At 44.5% G+C, this 16122-nt stretch overlaps 1 protein-coding gene across 1 annotated transcript; it reads right to left on the bottom strand.

Annotated features, from left to right (window-relative positions):
• Positions 1–12981: 12981 nt before the first annotated feature.
• On the bottom strand, positions 12982–14230 carry LOC111023203 (uncharacterized). Its single transcript, XM_022300579.1, has 2 exons — positions 14034–14230; positions 12982–13552 (listed from the first exon to the last, which is right to left on the bottom strand). The coding sequence occupies exons 1-2, from the start codon at positions 14228–14230 to the stop codon at positions 12982–12984; spliced, it is 768 nt and encodes a 255-aa protein (XP_022156271.1).
• Between the last annotated feature and the right edge of the window lie 1892 nt (positions 14231–16122).

The raw sequence follows: 16122 nt of genomic DNA, 5'->3' as shown, positions 1-16122 counted from the left end.
AAATATTTAAACCGTATTGGGAAGAAATTAAATCCTACCTAGCTTTTATGATGTGAACAAGGAGCCATTCATGTACATTTACGGAAGAGAGGGTAGTTGCTAACTAAAATTGAAATTAGTTCCAAATATGTGATTATAACCATCCAGCTCATGGGGTGGAAAAAGAGAAAATAATAGAGAGATGACAAGTAATAGTATGTTTCATGACAACAACGAACAACAAAAAACCAAACGTATTGATAAATAAAAGTGAAATTACCTAAAATCGTTAGAACGCCCACCATGGTATATAATGTTAGCCTTCTTATAAAAAAAAAAAAAAGAAGACTCCTAATGAGAAAGACAAAATATGATTGCATATATGTTGAATCAAACGACTTATTTTGAATCCCAAGATTACATCATAATGTTCACCAACTCATTTATATAATTAAGTTGTAGAACAATAAACAAAAAAGAGAAAAGAGAGATTGTAATTTATAATTAATGTTTAAAATGTGTTGATGCAAGAAGCAGTAGAGAGATTGGTAAACAAGCTATCAGGTTGGAGATGCACGATATCTTATCTCCTGCGTCTATTCTTCTTTCGGATGTTTAATCTTTGGTTTTTCAAATTGGAGCTTATTCTTCTTCTTATTTTCGGAATCCTTTGTTTCACACAAAGAAATTGTTGATTCCTGGCTTCCACAACCGCCGCCTCCGCCTTCAAACTATCAAACAACTCCCATCATCAAATTCTCGATTTTCTTACATTTAAGCAGTAAAGCTTTCATGCCATCGAGAGTAGCCTCCATTTCATCCCTTTCACCGCAATCCTCAACTCCTTCCTCCCTTCTTTGAGCTTCACACGGAGTTTATTAATCGTAAATTTCAATAATCCAATCTTGACTTCCGGTTCACTTTTTCCTTCCCTTTGGTTCTTCAAAGAGGCACGGATCGCTTTTCGGACCAAATCAAGCCTGAAAATCTCCTCCGAGGCTTCGATGATCAGTTGCTTCTTTTCCTTGATTTCTGTATCCGAAGCGTCCTTGGCCTGAATCAGAGCACCGAGTCGTTCGATCAATCTCTCCAATTTCTCGTCCATGGAGGTGCTGGATTCTTCCTGGGCCTCGTCAATAGCTTTCTTCCTTCCCATTCTTTCTTTTTGGTTTTGAATCAAAGGATTTTCACTGCTCCAAAAATTAGGGTTTGGAGAAGAACGATGTCGTACAGCTGCTGCAGAGAGAGACTTGTATAGGAAAATTTAAGGAAGAACGAAGATGATGAAAATTAGGAATTTATTTATGTTTTCTTATTTACTCCTCGTAGGATTAGGAATACGAATAGGAATAGGAATTCCTTTTTTATTAAACCTCTATTATTTACTCCCTTTGTTTTTTCTTGAAGGGTTCTCACTGTTCCGAAAATGAGGGTTTTAGAAAATTTAAGAAGATGGTGAAGATTACGCATTTATTAATGTTATCTTATTTACTCCTATTAGGATTAGGAATAGAAATTCCTTTTTTTTCTTACACCTCTATTAGGAATTTACAATTATGCAATAATATTCTAATATAGTTTTTTTATAAATAATTTAAAAGGTCAACACCAACTAATGAGAATCTAACTCAACTGGTTAACGTAAATACCACTAGTCAAAGGTTGTTAACCCTAATACTCAAAAAGTCAAGCATTGAACATAGCTCACGACAATTAGATATAATATTTATTCTTTCAATAACAACAAAAGATAGTCCATGTTATATTATAAGAAAAGAAATCATTGGATAAATTGAGTTTGAGTCCATGTTATATTATAAGAAAAAATAACCTTTCACACTTTAGTTTTCATCTAGTCCCTCCTTCGGAAGCTGACAGCTGAGACCATTTAAAATGAAATTGTACTATTTTTGTGTTGAATGGTGACGAATCATTTTAAATTAATTTTATATTATTTTATGTTGGGTGGAAAAAATATTTAGAGAGAGCGAATTACAATATTTTCTTTGCAATTCACCGAAAAGAAAAAATAATATTAAAAAAATGAATATTTTTAACTGGTCTACATTAAAAAGCTGAGGGCAGAGTCTTCCTATTTTGCCTTTTTTCTTTTTCATTAATTTATTACAATTTTTTTTTCATTTATTGTGTTTCTTAAATTAAGTCATTTGACATTTAATTTCATTAATTCAAAATGTATTCTATATTTTTATGATTTAGAGTATAAAATTTGTCTCCCTGAATGATTTTTTTTTTAATTTAAATATTCGTTAAGGAGTTCTTTTATAAACTAATTTCAATTGTACATTACTCCCTTGCTTTAAAGTAAAAAAGGGAAACAAAACTATTGATTTAAAATGATTTTAGGAGTGTACTTGGAAACTTATACTTCAATAAAAAGTGAATAATATAATAAAATAATTTAGTGTTTAGTTATATATATATATATATATATATATATATATCAATAAATTTAATTTTAATTTTGAACTAATTTGAAATAGGATAGATTGCACAAACTAACTCTAAGCTAGCTAATATATTACAAATGCACGCACAAATTTTTAATAAGAAACAATAAACTCTTTAGTGAATTAAAAGGCTATAAGAATTGAGAAGTACAAGGAGATTAAAAGAGTTAGGTTATTCTATTGTGAAAAAGTTTGACAAATAATATGTTGTGTTATGGAGAACAAAAATGACCCGAAACGAGACAATGAGTTGAAGTCTGAAATCATTGATTGGGGGAGACCGGCCCGTGACGTAACGGGCCGGCCCAAAGAACGACCTAACGCCTGGGTAGAGAACGAGGAAAGCAACTGGCGGAGAACTAACCGGGCCGAGAGGGCTCAGTCCGACCCGGGGCTCGGTCCCGAGCCGTGCTCGGCCCACGGCCCATCCAACAATCCCCCATCTTCGATCGACGATTTCGCTCAGGCCCTGCAACGGTGAATTAGGGTTAGCTACATAAAGTTCTGGAACAACTTCACGACTATAAGTAGCGACCTAGCCCTAGGGGTAAGGGGACGAAAAAAAAGATTGATGACATTTATGTTATTCTCTTGCTAACTTAAGTATCGAAGCCCGTGTGACTAGAGTCACACCGGTTTAGCTCGATTTGGTTTTGCAGGTACTTGTCCCGAATCATCAAGTTTGGTGGGTACGAGGAGGAGAACCGGAGGGTCGAAATCCATGCATCAACAATTGGCGCCATCTGTGGGAAAGATACAGTAAAGCGAGCTTCGTCGAAGCGAAATCCCGATCTGAGGTGAAATTTCGATCCGAGGCGTGTAGAATGTAGCGGCTGACCATTCAGGCGAGGTAGGACCGAGCCCTGATCATCGACTTGGTCCGAAAGCGACATGGATCATGATGAGAGCCATCGGTGCTTCGAAAAGAAGAGCCTGAAAGAAGCGGCCGATCACTTAGATGACGCAAGACTGAGCCCTGATCGTCAACTTAATCCGACCACCCTTGACGGGAGAGAACCAGCGTCAGTCCTGAATAAAACGACAGACCTCTCGGGAAAGGCAAGACCGAGCCCTGGTTATCGACTTAATCTGACCACCCTTGATAGGGGTGAACCAGCGACGGGCCTGAATAAAGCGACAGACCTGTCGGGAGAAGCAAGGTCGAGCCCTGGTCATCGACTTAATTCGACCACCCTTGACAGAGGAGAACCGGCTGAGGAGGTAGAATCTGTCCCTCTGACAGCCGAAGATCGACGGGTCAACATCGGAACCAAGTTGGGGAATGAGGAAAGGGAAAGTCTTATAAACTTCCTCAGAAGCAATGCCGATGTGTTCGCATGGTCACCGGAGGACATGCCGGGAATCGATCGAGGAGTTATGGTACATCGACTCAACGTCGACGAGAGCTGTAAGCCAGTGAAACAGAAGCGTCGCGCGTTCAACCAAGAAAGGAACAAGATTGTAGCTGAACAGGTGGATGAGCTACTGAAAACAGGCTTCATTCGGGAAGTACATTATCCCCAGTGGATATCCAACGTAGTGCTGGTAAAGAAGCCAAACGGCAAATGGACAATGTGCATCGACTTCACGGACCTAAATAAAGCCTGTCCAAAGGATTCTTTTCCTTTGCCTCGAATAGATCAACTGGTTGATGCCACTGCAGGACACGAAAGATTGAGTTTCATGGATGCCTACTCTGGATATAATTAAATCAAGATGCATGTACCGGATCAGGAGAAAACTTCTTTTGTCATGAGTCGAGGCTTGTATTGCTACACTGTGATGCCGTTCGGATTGAAGAATGCAGGTGCAACCTACCAACGAATGGTGAATCGGATGTTTGCAGCCTTAATCGGCAAAAATATGGAAGTCTACGTAGACGACATGCTAGTAAAGAGTCGAAAGAACGAGCGACACGAGGAGGATTTGGTATAAGCATTCGACATTTTGCGAAAGTACAAGATGAAGCTGAATCCCACCAAATACACGTTTGGAGTAACCTCAGGCAAGTTCATGAGATTTTTAGTACACCAAAGGGGAATCGAAGCCAATCCAGATAAGATCAAAGTTGTTCTGGAAATGGATTCACCTAAAACTCTAAAGCAGCTGCAGGGACTCAATGGAAGGATAACAGCACTCAACAGATTCGTTAGCCGTTCAACTAACAAGTGTCTGCCATTCTTCAAAATCTTAAGGAAGAAAGGGCAATTTGAATGGACGGAATAGTGTGAGGCTGCCTTTAAGGAGCTGAAACAGTACCTGGGGGCAGCTTCACTCCTCTCAAAGCCGATCGTGGGTGATGAACTCTACTTATACTTAGCTGTATCCAACACTGCAGTGAGTTCCGCGCTAATAAAGGAAGAAGATGGACGACAGTCTCCAATCTACTACACAAGCAAAGCAATGGTAGATGCAGAGTTTAGATACCCACAAATGGAGAAGCTGACATTGGCACTGGTCACTTCAGCTCGGAGACTACGCCCGTATTTCCAAGCTCACAAAATAATTGTCCTCACCAACTTTCCCTTACGACAGATCTTGCAAAAGCCAGACACTTCTGGACGATTGGTAAAGTGGGCTGTAGAGCTCAGCGAATACGACATTCACTATAAGCCAAGAACTGCCATGAAAGGGCAGGCTGTGGCAGACTTCATAGCGGAATTAACGCCAACAGAACCTCAAGTATATAGTATCGACCCACAAGTGGTTGAGGAAGAGCAACTCTAGACAATCTACGTAGATGGGTCCTCAAATTTTCGAGGATGCGGGGCAGGACTCCTACTAATCTCTCCAGATAAAGAAAGATTCGAATATGTGCTGCGATTCAGCTTTCATGCATCCAACAACGAAGCCGAGTATGAAGCTCTACTAGCAGGACTAAAAGTGGCCAGGTACGTTGGGGTCAGTAACATACTGATACTTAGTGATTCACAGCTGATTGTAGGACAAGTGAAAGAGGAGTTCCAGGCTAGAGAACCGCGAATGGCAAAATACCTTTCACAGGTAAGAATCCAGTTCGACCAGTTCTCAAAATATGAGATTCGACAAGTTCCACGTGCTCAAAACGTCAACACCGATGTGTTAGCCCGACTAGCTGCAGCTTATGAAACCGACCTAAGTAGAACTGTACTGGTCGAGATTTTACCTGGGCCAAGCATAGAAGCTCAGGAAGCCATGAATATCGACGATCAAGGGCAACCAGAAGAAAACTGGAAGAGCCCTTTGATCAAATATTTGAGAGACGGGATCCTGCCTACTGGAAAGATAGAGCCCAGCAGCTACAACGACGAGCGGCCAGATTTGTGCTTAAAGATGACAATCTGTACAAAAGAGGCTACTCGTTGCTGCTTTTAAAATGTCTAACGCCCAATGAAGCCGACTGTGTCATGAGAGAGATACATGAGGGTGTTTGTGGGAGCCATTCTTGAGCACGATCCCTAAGTCATAAAATAGTTCGACAAGGGTACTACTGGCCGACCATGCTGAATGACATGAAGCAATTCACCAAAAAATGCGAAAAATGCCAACGATTTGCAATAGTACCTAGACAACCGCCAGAGCCTCTAACAAGTATAATGAGTCCTTGGCCCTTTGCTCAGTGGGGAATAGACCTTATAGAGCCTCTCCCACTAGGAAAGGGCCAAACCAAATTTGCAGTAGTGGCAGTGGACTATTTTACTAAATGAGCCGAAGCCAAGGCCCTAGCGATAATTACTGAGAAAAAGGTCACCGACTTCATCTGGAAGAACATAATTTGCCGCTTCGAAATACCCTACACCATTATCGGTGATAATGGGAAGCAGTTCGACAATGCTGCCTTTCGAGAATTTTGCTGGGAGTTGGGCATTAAGCACATCTGTTCCTCGCCAGCACATCCGCAGGCTAATGGGTAGGTTGAAGCAGTCAACTAAATCATCAAAAAAACTCTGAAGACCAGATTAGAAAAGCTCGAAGGGTTGTGGGCAGAGGAACTTCCCAACGCATTATGGGCCTACAGAACAACACCTTGTACTTCGACAGGAGAAACGCCATTTTCATTATCATTTGGCTCTGAAGCGGTAGTGCCAGTTGAAATTGGACTCCCCTCCCCAATGGTAGAGCAGTTCAGTCTACTTGACAACAAAGAATCCTAAAATCTCAACCTCGACCTATTAGAAGAACATCGAGAAACAGCACGGCTACAAACGGCTGAATACAAAAATCGAATAGCTCGATACTACAACTCGAAGGTTAAGAAACGTGACTTTAAAGAAGGTGATCTGGTGTTAAGAAAAATTATGCCCAATACTAAAGATTCAACTAGCGGTGCGCTCGGGCCAACATGGGAGGGCCCATACAAAGTCACTAAAGTGGTGCGAATAAGCACTTATGCTTTAGAAGACCAACGGGGGAAGGCCTTACTACACCCGTGGCATGCCCAACACCTCAAAAGATACTACCACTAGTTCGACATATTTCTCGACATTTTTATGTTTCTCCATTATTTGGACCAACTAAGCTTATTGTAACTAAATGTTTGACAGGACGATCTTCCTACTAATAAAGTATTCGACATTCGACGTGATACTTGAGTTTTTATGTTCATTCTGAAATAAATTTCTCAAGCAGGGGGCATCATATGAATATCTACATATCTACGACCTTAATATCTACATATCTACAACCAATCAAGAAACTCAAAATTGGGACAGACCTAGAAGCAGTCCGATAAGCTAAAAGCCAATCAGTGAAACCAGGGAAAAGAATCCCGAGGTGCTGAAAAAGGCATGCGTACAGGCCCAGCAAGGTTAAAATAGAAAACAGGCAAGCCTAACCGATCAACGCAACCCATGGGTAAAAAATCATATGGCAAAAGCCAAAATAGGTTAAAAACCCGAGAGTGTTGATTTAACTTGGGGTAAAAAACCGGCAGAAGCCAAATATGTTAGAAACCTAAGGGTACCGACTAAACTCAGGGTATAAAAGCCATTAGCAAAAGCCAAGTGGGTTAGAAACCCGACAGTAAACTCTGAGGTATAAAACATGGGCAAAAGCCAAATAGGTTAGAAACCCAAAGGTATCGACATTAGTTCTGTTAAAGATAGATCTCAAGGCCAAAAGTAAATGGTTTAAACTCATATGAGAATAAAACCAGGCTCAGGAGACTTGATTATGGTCAACGAAAATTGGAAAAAACTTCCAATTCATGAATAGCATCGACAAGTTCAAGGCACAAAACCAGTGGCAGGAACCAAGCACTAAAATCCAAAATTGGATCAAAAGCTTTTGCTAGAAGCCCTGTGCGTTAGCAACCTTTTCATTTTTAGCCACTGATATACAATGATCTCGTGGTAACGACAAGCAACAAGTACTCTCAAAACAAATATCTTTACACAATTATTCGTCTTCTGTTTTGAGAGTGGGAGCCATTGTTATGGAGAACAAAAATGACCCGAAACGAGACAAGGAGTTGAAGTCTGAAATCATTGATTGGGGGAGACCGGCCCGTGACGTAACGGGCCATCCCAAAGAACGACCTAACGCTGGGGCATAGAACGAGGAAAGCAACTGGCGGAGAACTAACCGGGCCGAGAGGGCTCGGTCCGACCCGGGGCTCGGCCCATGACCCAGCCAACAATCCCCCATCTTCGATCAACGATTTCGCCCAGGCCCTGCAACGGTGAATTAGGGTTAGCTACGGAAAGTTCTGGAACAACTTCACGATTATAAGTAGCGACCCAGAACTAGGGGTAAGGGGACGGAAAAAAGATTGATGACATTTATGTTATTCTCTTGCTAACTTAAGCATCAGAGCCCGTGTGACTAGAGTCACACCGGTTTAGCTCGATTTGGTTTTGCAGGTACTTGTCCCGAATCATCAAGTTTGGTGGGTGCGAGGAGGAGAACCGGAGGGTCGAAATCCAGGCATCAACATATTGAAAATGTTGTTAACATTGCCAAGATAGAGATTTCCCCTTCTTTCTAAATAGGAAGAATAACATAGTCATAATATTTTCTTCCACTATTTGGACAGACATAAATATAACTAAACAGTTGCACCTCAATTAGGACACTTTCTTGGCATCATCACTACTCTTTGACCAATCAGTAAAAAGTACCTTATTGTTGATTCTACGAGTCTCCGAATAGGGTGATGTTTCAACCCCAATATTAGTGATAATATTAAAATAGCATTGAAAAAATACTGATGTCAAAAGTCTCAATTTGGCATGAACAATATATTAACTTATCCTTTTGCACAGGTAGAAACAAAATGAACAATCTTAACGTTAACTTCAAGAGAGAGTACACTTTCTTAATAAATTTCCAAAAGAAAACTATATTTTCGTGAAGTGTATCAAATCCATGTAAAATTGGTTGTCATCTAAGAGGTTATTACTAATTGAAAATAGGAGAAGGAAAATTCCCATCATCACAATAACATGGATTTCTATGTATTGCTGCCACTGTAGTTGAACCAATCACCAAATATATATTTTTTTAAATGTCTCGTCAAATAAAATGATGACGTGGCTATACATGTATTTATTTAAAAATGAACCGTACAAATTTTTTCAATACCACAATAGTAGTTCTATGGAAATTTCTCTGGATTGAACACCTTCCCCCTCGACAATATGCTCTATTCCTTGAACCCAGTTTTAAAGCACGGAAACTCAATTTGGGTAACATGTCGTCAAGTACATGTTGGACACACCAATATTTATGAAACACATGGAATACTTCCTAGTTTAATAGATGTGTGTCACACTAAAGTGAAATGTATTCTAATACTTGTTAGAAGCATAAAAAATAGACATAAATAGTAATATATGACAAAATAATAAAAATGATATATAATTTCAAAAAATGTACCCAATGTCCTAAATTTTTAGAGAATAGTATATCACCATGTCAATATCGTGTCATATCCGTATCTTGTGTCGGTGCTTCTTAGCATCCTTTAATAAAACCTAATTTATGAAGATTAGCGGAATGAATCAAATCTCAAATACAACAATGTATGTAATAAACTTCCAAGCAACTCTGACAATTTCCATCACTAAACTCAACAATATACCAATATCTAAAGTTACCCAAGTTCCATATAAAGATCATGTCAAAGTCGTACAAAAAAAGCGGAAAGCTTAAAAATGGGAAAGAAACAATCTGACCTTGTCTTTCCATTGCACACGAAGATCAAACCACCAAGCTAAGTGTTTGAGCTCGAAATTACCAAGCTCGGACCAGTATTAGATCGAAACGTACAGAATGAGCTTCTGGCCGCTGTTCCACAACTTCCCAGACCCCTTACGAAACTTGCAAAACAGAGTTAGCACTCCGACGAGCAAGTTAGTTTGAGTCCGAGCTAACTTGCCGAGTCTATCTAGGATTGCGTACCTTGCACTTAAGGCTAAAGTTTCTATTTATAGAAACTGGGCCTGACAGGAACCCTGACACACCTTAAAAATACGGCGTGTTGTCGAGTTCGGAAGAAACACGTTTACGGACTCCGTTTAAGGTCGGCTCGTTCTTTTAGCTCGGCCTGTGCCCGCCGACCTGAACAACCTTAGGAAAAATTCTAATTTCATCCACACGTCAATTCGGCTTACTTGTCTGATCATGACACGTGGCAGGTCCAAGTTTGCATCCAACATTGGCCCCCATTTCGGCGTGGTGTAGGTCGGCTCGGCGAAGTAGTTCGAGCTAAGCGAAGGTGGCCGAATCCACGCGTCTATGGGTGACGTCACTGATGTTGTCAGCCCTAATTCCTGCCTCGAGAACTCAAACGTCGTTGCGAAAATTATCTCTCGTGGGCAAATCGCATCCGTTGATTCTCCCCCGATCGGACGACTCTCGTGCTTCCGGGCTGTCCTATAAATGGCGGCGTGTCTTTCATTTTCACTTTTCACTTTTTCACTCTCGAGTTTTCGTGTACCTCGGCCGTTTCCAAGTCAGGTACTCTCTCCTTCTTTCTTTAGGTAGTTATTTTAAGCCTTCCCATTCAGGTCTGACGATGAGTAGCTCGTGTAGTGAGTCGTCGTCTTGGAACCGTAACCCTGGTCCAGTAGCCGATTTTCCTCCCTTGACTTGCTCGGTAGGTAGGTTGGTCGAGCTTTGCAAAACCTTCCTAATCCCCAACTCCGTAGAGCTTAGGGTACCCAACATCGGGGAGCACCTCGACGACCCTCCTCCGAACTTCGTCAGTTTCTATCCCCAGATGTTCAATAGGGGGTTAGGCTCCCACTTCATCCCTTCATCCAAAAGTTCCTTAGCGCGGTTAACCTTGCCCCAGGTCAGCTCTCCCCTAACGGGTGGTCTACCGTGCTCGGAGCCTACGTTCTGTGGTGGGTCCTCTGAGACGAGGATGAAGATAGGCTCACGGTAGATCAGCTCCTAGCGACCCATATCGTAAAGGCCTCCAACGAGGGAGAAGGTCAATACTACCTCTCAGTTTGGCGGAATGTAGGTCAGGTGATTAGGAACCCCTCCTCCAACAAAAATTGGGTGGAGTGTTGGTTCCTCGTCTCTGGCGAGTGGCTTCTAAGGGATGGAGGGGGTGAGCCGACCTGCCAAGTTCTAGTAGAGTTCGGAGACGTAGGTGAGTGTCTTAGGTGCGAGCTAGGGGTTCTTTTTTTGTCTTAACTTACGTGTCTTCATTTTTGACGTAGCCCTGTTTTGCAGCTCTGCCATCCCCCGTCCCGAGGATCAACAACAAGTTTTGGGAGATCATTGGCGTGCCCAGAGCCGAAGTCTGAAGTACGCGCTGTTCGGTAAAGCTCTCGTCTCGAACTCCCACCTCTTCTCTTGCGGTCTCAGTCGTCTCGACCAACCAGATGAGCTCAAGAAACTTCCCAAACCTCGTCAGCACAGCTCGCAAAAGAGGAAAGCTGTTGAAGGTAACTTCTTCTCGGCACCTTAGCTCACTCATTCGAAATCTCCCAACTAACACCGTCTTCTTTGCAGGCATGGCCTCTAAATTCCTCGCGCTCAGTAGTACTAAACATCAGCAGCCTTCGGCTTCGGCTGCCCCACCGGCACCTCTTCCAGCTCGTCGTCGCACGAGTAGTGCCAACATTCCGGCTCCAGGGCTGGCCAATCTAGCCAAGCTCGCTCCAGGCCCTTCAGGCTCACGCCTTGCAGACTATTGTCAGGGGTGAGGAGTCAGTTACCCCTCTGCATCGGAAGAAACGGGCGAGGGAGACATTCCCCATCATGGTTGATTCGGAGGAGGGGTCTCAACATGGTCAGCAACACGGCGACGAGCTCTCATTCCCCTTCAAGCTCGCCTTTTCCCGCCTCAGCATCCACGAGGCCGCAACGAAGGTGAGGTCCTCCAGCTCTCACTGAGTGGAACGAGCTGTCCGGGCGCCCAAGGACCCGGTGGAGGCGGTGAGAAAGACCATAGCTCTTGCTGCAGAGGTGAGTTCGCATATACTCTTCCTTTCTTCTTTTTCTTTCTTTCTTTTGATCTAACCTCGAACTTTTACAGCTGCACTACTACGCCTGCCTCTCGGCGTCGATGATGAGCATGGAGCTCGGAGGGCGGGACTTGAAGGAGGAGGAGACGGACGCCTCCTACGAGCGGTGGATCGCCGAGCTCGAGGCCGCGGTTGACCAGGCTTGAGCTGGGAAGGAGGCTGAGGCTAACAGGTCGAAGGCCCTAATAGCCGAAGCTCGTAATGATCTCAAGAATGCCCGGGGACAAGCTGAGACTGCGAAGAAGGGGTGGAATGAGGCTCAGCAAAATTTGACGAGCTGGGCCTACTTGGAGAAGAAGATAAAAGAATTCCCCGAATTCGACGGCCTGGCTCGCGACCTAGCGGACATGGGCTTCTACTATGCCCTCAACAAGCTCGACACCGCTTGCCCGAAGGAGGCCGTTGCCGCCGTCGGGAATATGAGTCTATCTGGGCCGACCGCCCCACTGAAATCGGTAAGGAGGCCGCGATTACTGCGGTCACTGCGGTCGCTGACGCTGACGCTGGAACCAGCAGCCCTGCCGACCTTCCGCAGGAGTAGCTCGTCCCCTTCTTCTGTTGCTTCTTCTGCTTTATTATTGTTTTCTTCAAATCAAATTGTTGTACCGAGCCGAGGCATACATACATCAGCTCTTCATCAAACTTTCGATTTCAATGAAAACAAACTTCGCCCAGACATGAGTTGTTCTCTCCGAGGTCCTTACACTTAGAGAAATTTAATTAAATTTCAATTTTAGTTTTGGTTTCGTTGTTTGAGTTTCTCAAGTCTTAATAATTGCCTTCCTACACAACGGCTTACGAGCTTAACAGTTCAGCTCGGCGGTGTGTTCAACAGAAATATTTGGGATAACTAGGTTCCTTCGAGCTGACCATTGCTTCGCATGTTTGTAAAAACACAACTTAGTGTAGGTCTTTTAGCATAGGTCATACCACGTAGTCTTCCTTGGCCTCCATTTGACGTAGCTCAGTAGTAGTAGGCGACACTAACGAATAAAGTCAAATTTTGCACAAGTCATTGGAGATCGACTTCCATTAACGAATAACATTTTACACGTCGGATTACATACATCTCATTGATAATAAACTCGCAAATGTTCGGCATTCCATGGGTGGGGGAGTTGTCTCCCGTTGAGGTGGAACGACAGATACGCTCTAGGGCGGAGTATCTCCAAGACTCTGTACGGACCTTCCCAGTTCGGTTGGAGTGCTTCGACATGCTGCATTACCTTCTTGAGGACGAGGTCGCCAGGCTTGAACATTCTGACTTTTACTCTGGCGTTGTAGTACCAAGCCATACGGTTATGATATTCTGCTAGTCTGAGTTGGGAGTGAGATCGTTTCTCCGCGAGTAGGTCAAGATTCACGAGGAGAGCCTCGCTGTTGGTTTGTTCGTTGAAATTCTCAACTCGGGGCGTCAACATGCCAATCTCCACAGGAATGACGGCCTCCGACCCTAAAGCTAAGTCGTATGGCGTCTCGCCAGTAGATGGACGGGGTATAGTTCGGTAGGACCACAACACCTCCGGTAGCTCTTCTGCCCACCGATCTTTCAGAGATTCCAGCCTCGTCTTCAGACCACGCTTGATGATCTTGTTGACAGCTTCAATCTGCCCGTTGGACTGCAGATGGGCCGGAGACGAGCTGAGGTGGTGTATGCCGAGCTGTTGACAGAACTGATTAAATCATGCACCGTCGAACTGCTTTCCATTGTCGGTAATGATGGCGCTCGATATACCGAACCGACATATTACACTCTTCCACACAAAGCTGATGACCCTTTCCTCAGTAATAGACGCCAGAGGTTCCGCTTCCACCCACTTGGTGAAGTAATCTACAACTACTATGGCAAACTTCAACTGCCCCTTTTCCCGTCGGTAGTGGGCCGATCAGATCTATCCCCCTTTGAGCGAAAGGCTAAGAGCTTGAGATCGGTGTCGGCATCTCCTAGGGTTGTCTCAAAATGCTCGAGAAACGTTGGCATTTGTCGCATGTCTTGGCGAACTCCTTGGTGTCGCGTTCAATCGTCGGCCAATAGTAGCCCTGGCGGACGACCTTGGCAACTATGGACCGAGCTCCTCCGTGGTTTCCGCAAACTCCTTCGTGAATCTCGCGTATAACATACCTCGCTACCTCTGGGTCGAGGCACCGCAGTAACGGTAGAGAATATCCCCTCTTGAAGAGCTTGTCTTCTTGCATCAAGTAGTGAGCAGATTGACATCGGAGCTTTCTGGCCTGGCTCGGATCAGTAGGGACTGAGCCACTGACCAGGAAGTTCTTAATCCGGTCCATCCACGTAGGCTGAGCTAACTGGACCTTCATTACTTCAGGTTGGTCGATGAACGACTCGGCGAGTATTTCAATTGGAACCGTTCTCGGTAAGTCAGTCTCGTAGGCCGAGGCTAGGCGAGCCAGTGCGTCGCGTTGGAGTTGTCGGACCTCGGCACCTGTCGAATCGCATAGTCCTTAAACTGGGCGAGGAGCCCTCGGGCTTTGGCCAGATACCTCTTCATACAAGCATCTTTCACTTGGTACTCCTCGGTAACTTGATTGACGATCAGTTAGGAATCGCTGAGAATCAAGAGTCGCTTCACGCCCATTCCTCTGGCGACTTTCAGTCCATTTATCAATGCTTCGTACTCGGCTTCATTGTTGGAAGCTCAGAAACTGAACCGGAGTGCGTACTCGAACCGAAGACCACCGGGGCCGAGGAGCAGCATGCCTGCCCCACGACCCTTCTCATTGGACGAACCATCAACGTAGTGTGTCCACTGGTCACGGACATCGCTCCCTTGCCTGGGTGGGGTCAGCTCGGCAACAATGTCTGCGGCTGCCTGACTTTCAACGCTGTTCTGGGCTCGAAGGCGATGTCATGCTCACTGAGCTCCATTGCCCACTTTATCAGTCGACCCGACGTTTCGGGCTTGTAGAAAATCTGCCTCAAAGGGAAGTTTGTCAGAACGATTATCTTGTGCTCCTGGAAGTATGGTCGTAGTCGACGCGCCGAGGTTGCCAAGGCTAGAGCCAGCTTTTCAACACAGGGGTAACGGGTCTTCGCCACGGTCAACGATTTACTTGTGTAGTAAACAGGGTTCTGCCATCCCTCTACCTTCCTGATAAGTACTGAGCTCACTGCATTTTCCGACACGGCCAAGTACAAATAGAGAACATCGCCAGGTAGCAGCTTGGACAACAACGGAGCCGAGCTGAGGTACTACTTCAATTGCTGAAGTGCTGCTTTGCCATCGTCGGTCCATTCGAATCGACCCTTTTTCCTTAGCGTTTGGAAGAAAGAGTGGCACTTGTCGGTGGAGCGAGATACGAAGCGATTCAAGGCTGCCAAACGGCCATTCAACCTCTGTAGCTGCTTAATATTCCTCGGTGCATCCATCTCAAGGACTGCTCTTATCTTGTCCGGATTTGCTCCAATTTCACGTTCGAGGACCATGAACCTGAGGAACTTTCCTGATGCGACCCCAAAGGTGCACTTGCTCGGGTTGAGCCTCATCTGATACTTCCGAAGTACGCTGAAGGCTTCTGCCAGGTCAGCCAAATGAGAGCTCGTCTGCTTGCTCTTCACCAACATGTCGTCCATATACACCTCCATGTTGCGTCCGATCTGTCTGGCGAACATCATGTTGACCATCTGCTGGTAGGTCGCCCCGGTGTTCTTCAGACCGAAAGGCATGACGTTGTAGCAATACAACCCTTGGTCAGTAATGAACGCGGTGTACTCTTGGTCTGGTGCATGCATCCGAATCTAATTGTATCCGGAGTAGGCGTCCAAGAAGGAAAGGAGCTCGTGCCCTGCTATCGCGTCGACGAGCTGATCTATTCGAGGTAGGGGGAAACTGTCTTTCGGGCACACCTTGTTGAGGCTCGTAAAGTCGATAGAGACACGCCACTTGCCGTTAGACTTTTTAACTAAAACGACATTAGTCAGCCACGCAGGGTAGTGAACTTCTCTTATGAAATTAGCTCGTAGCAACTGCTCAACTTCTTTACAAATTACATTACTTCGCTCGGCGTCGACAGGCCGACGCTTTTGCCTTACAGGCCTACAGCTAGGGTCTACATTAAGTCAATGCACCATTATACTTGGGTCTATGCCTGGTATGTCGTCATGGGACCATGCGAACACGTCAGACTTCTTCTTGAGAAATCCGATGAGCTCTTTCTTCACCTCAGCCCCTAGCCTACTACCGACGCTGACC

The sequence above is a fragment of the Momordica charantia genome, assembly GCF_013281855.1.
Source record: "Momordica charantia cultivar OHB3-1 chromosome 3 unlocalized genomic scaffold, Mcharantia_2.0 BLBB01000003.1, whole genome shotgun sequence".
Lineage (NCBI taxonomy): Eukaryota > Viridiplantae > Streptophyta > Magnoliopsida > Cucurbitales > Cucurbitaceae > Momordica > Momordica charantia.
Note: the sequence above shows the minus strand (reverse complement) of the source record. Positions and strands in the feature narration are given on the sequence as shown.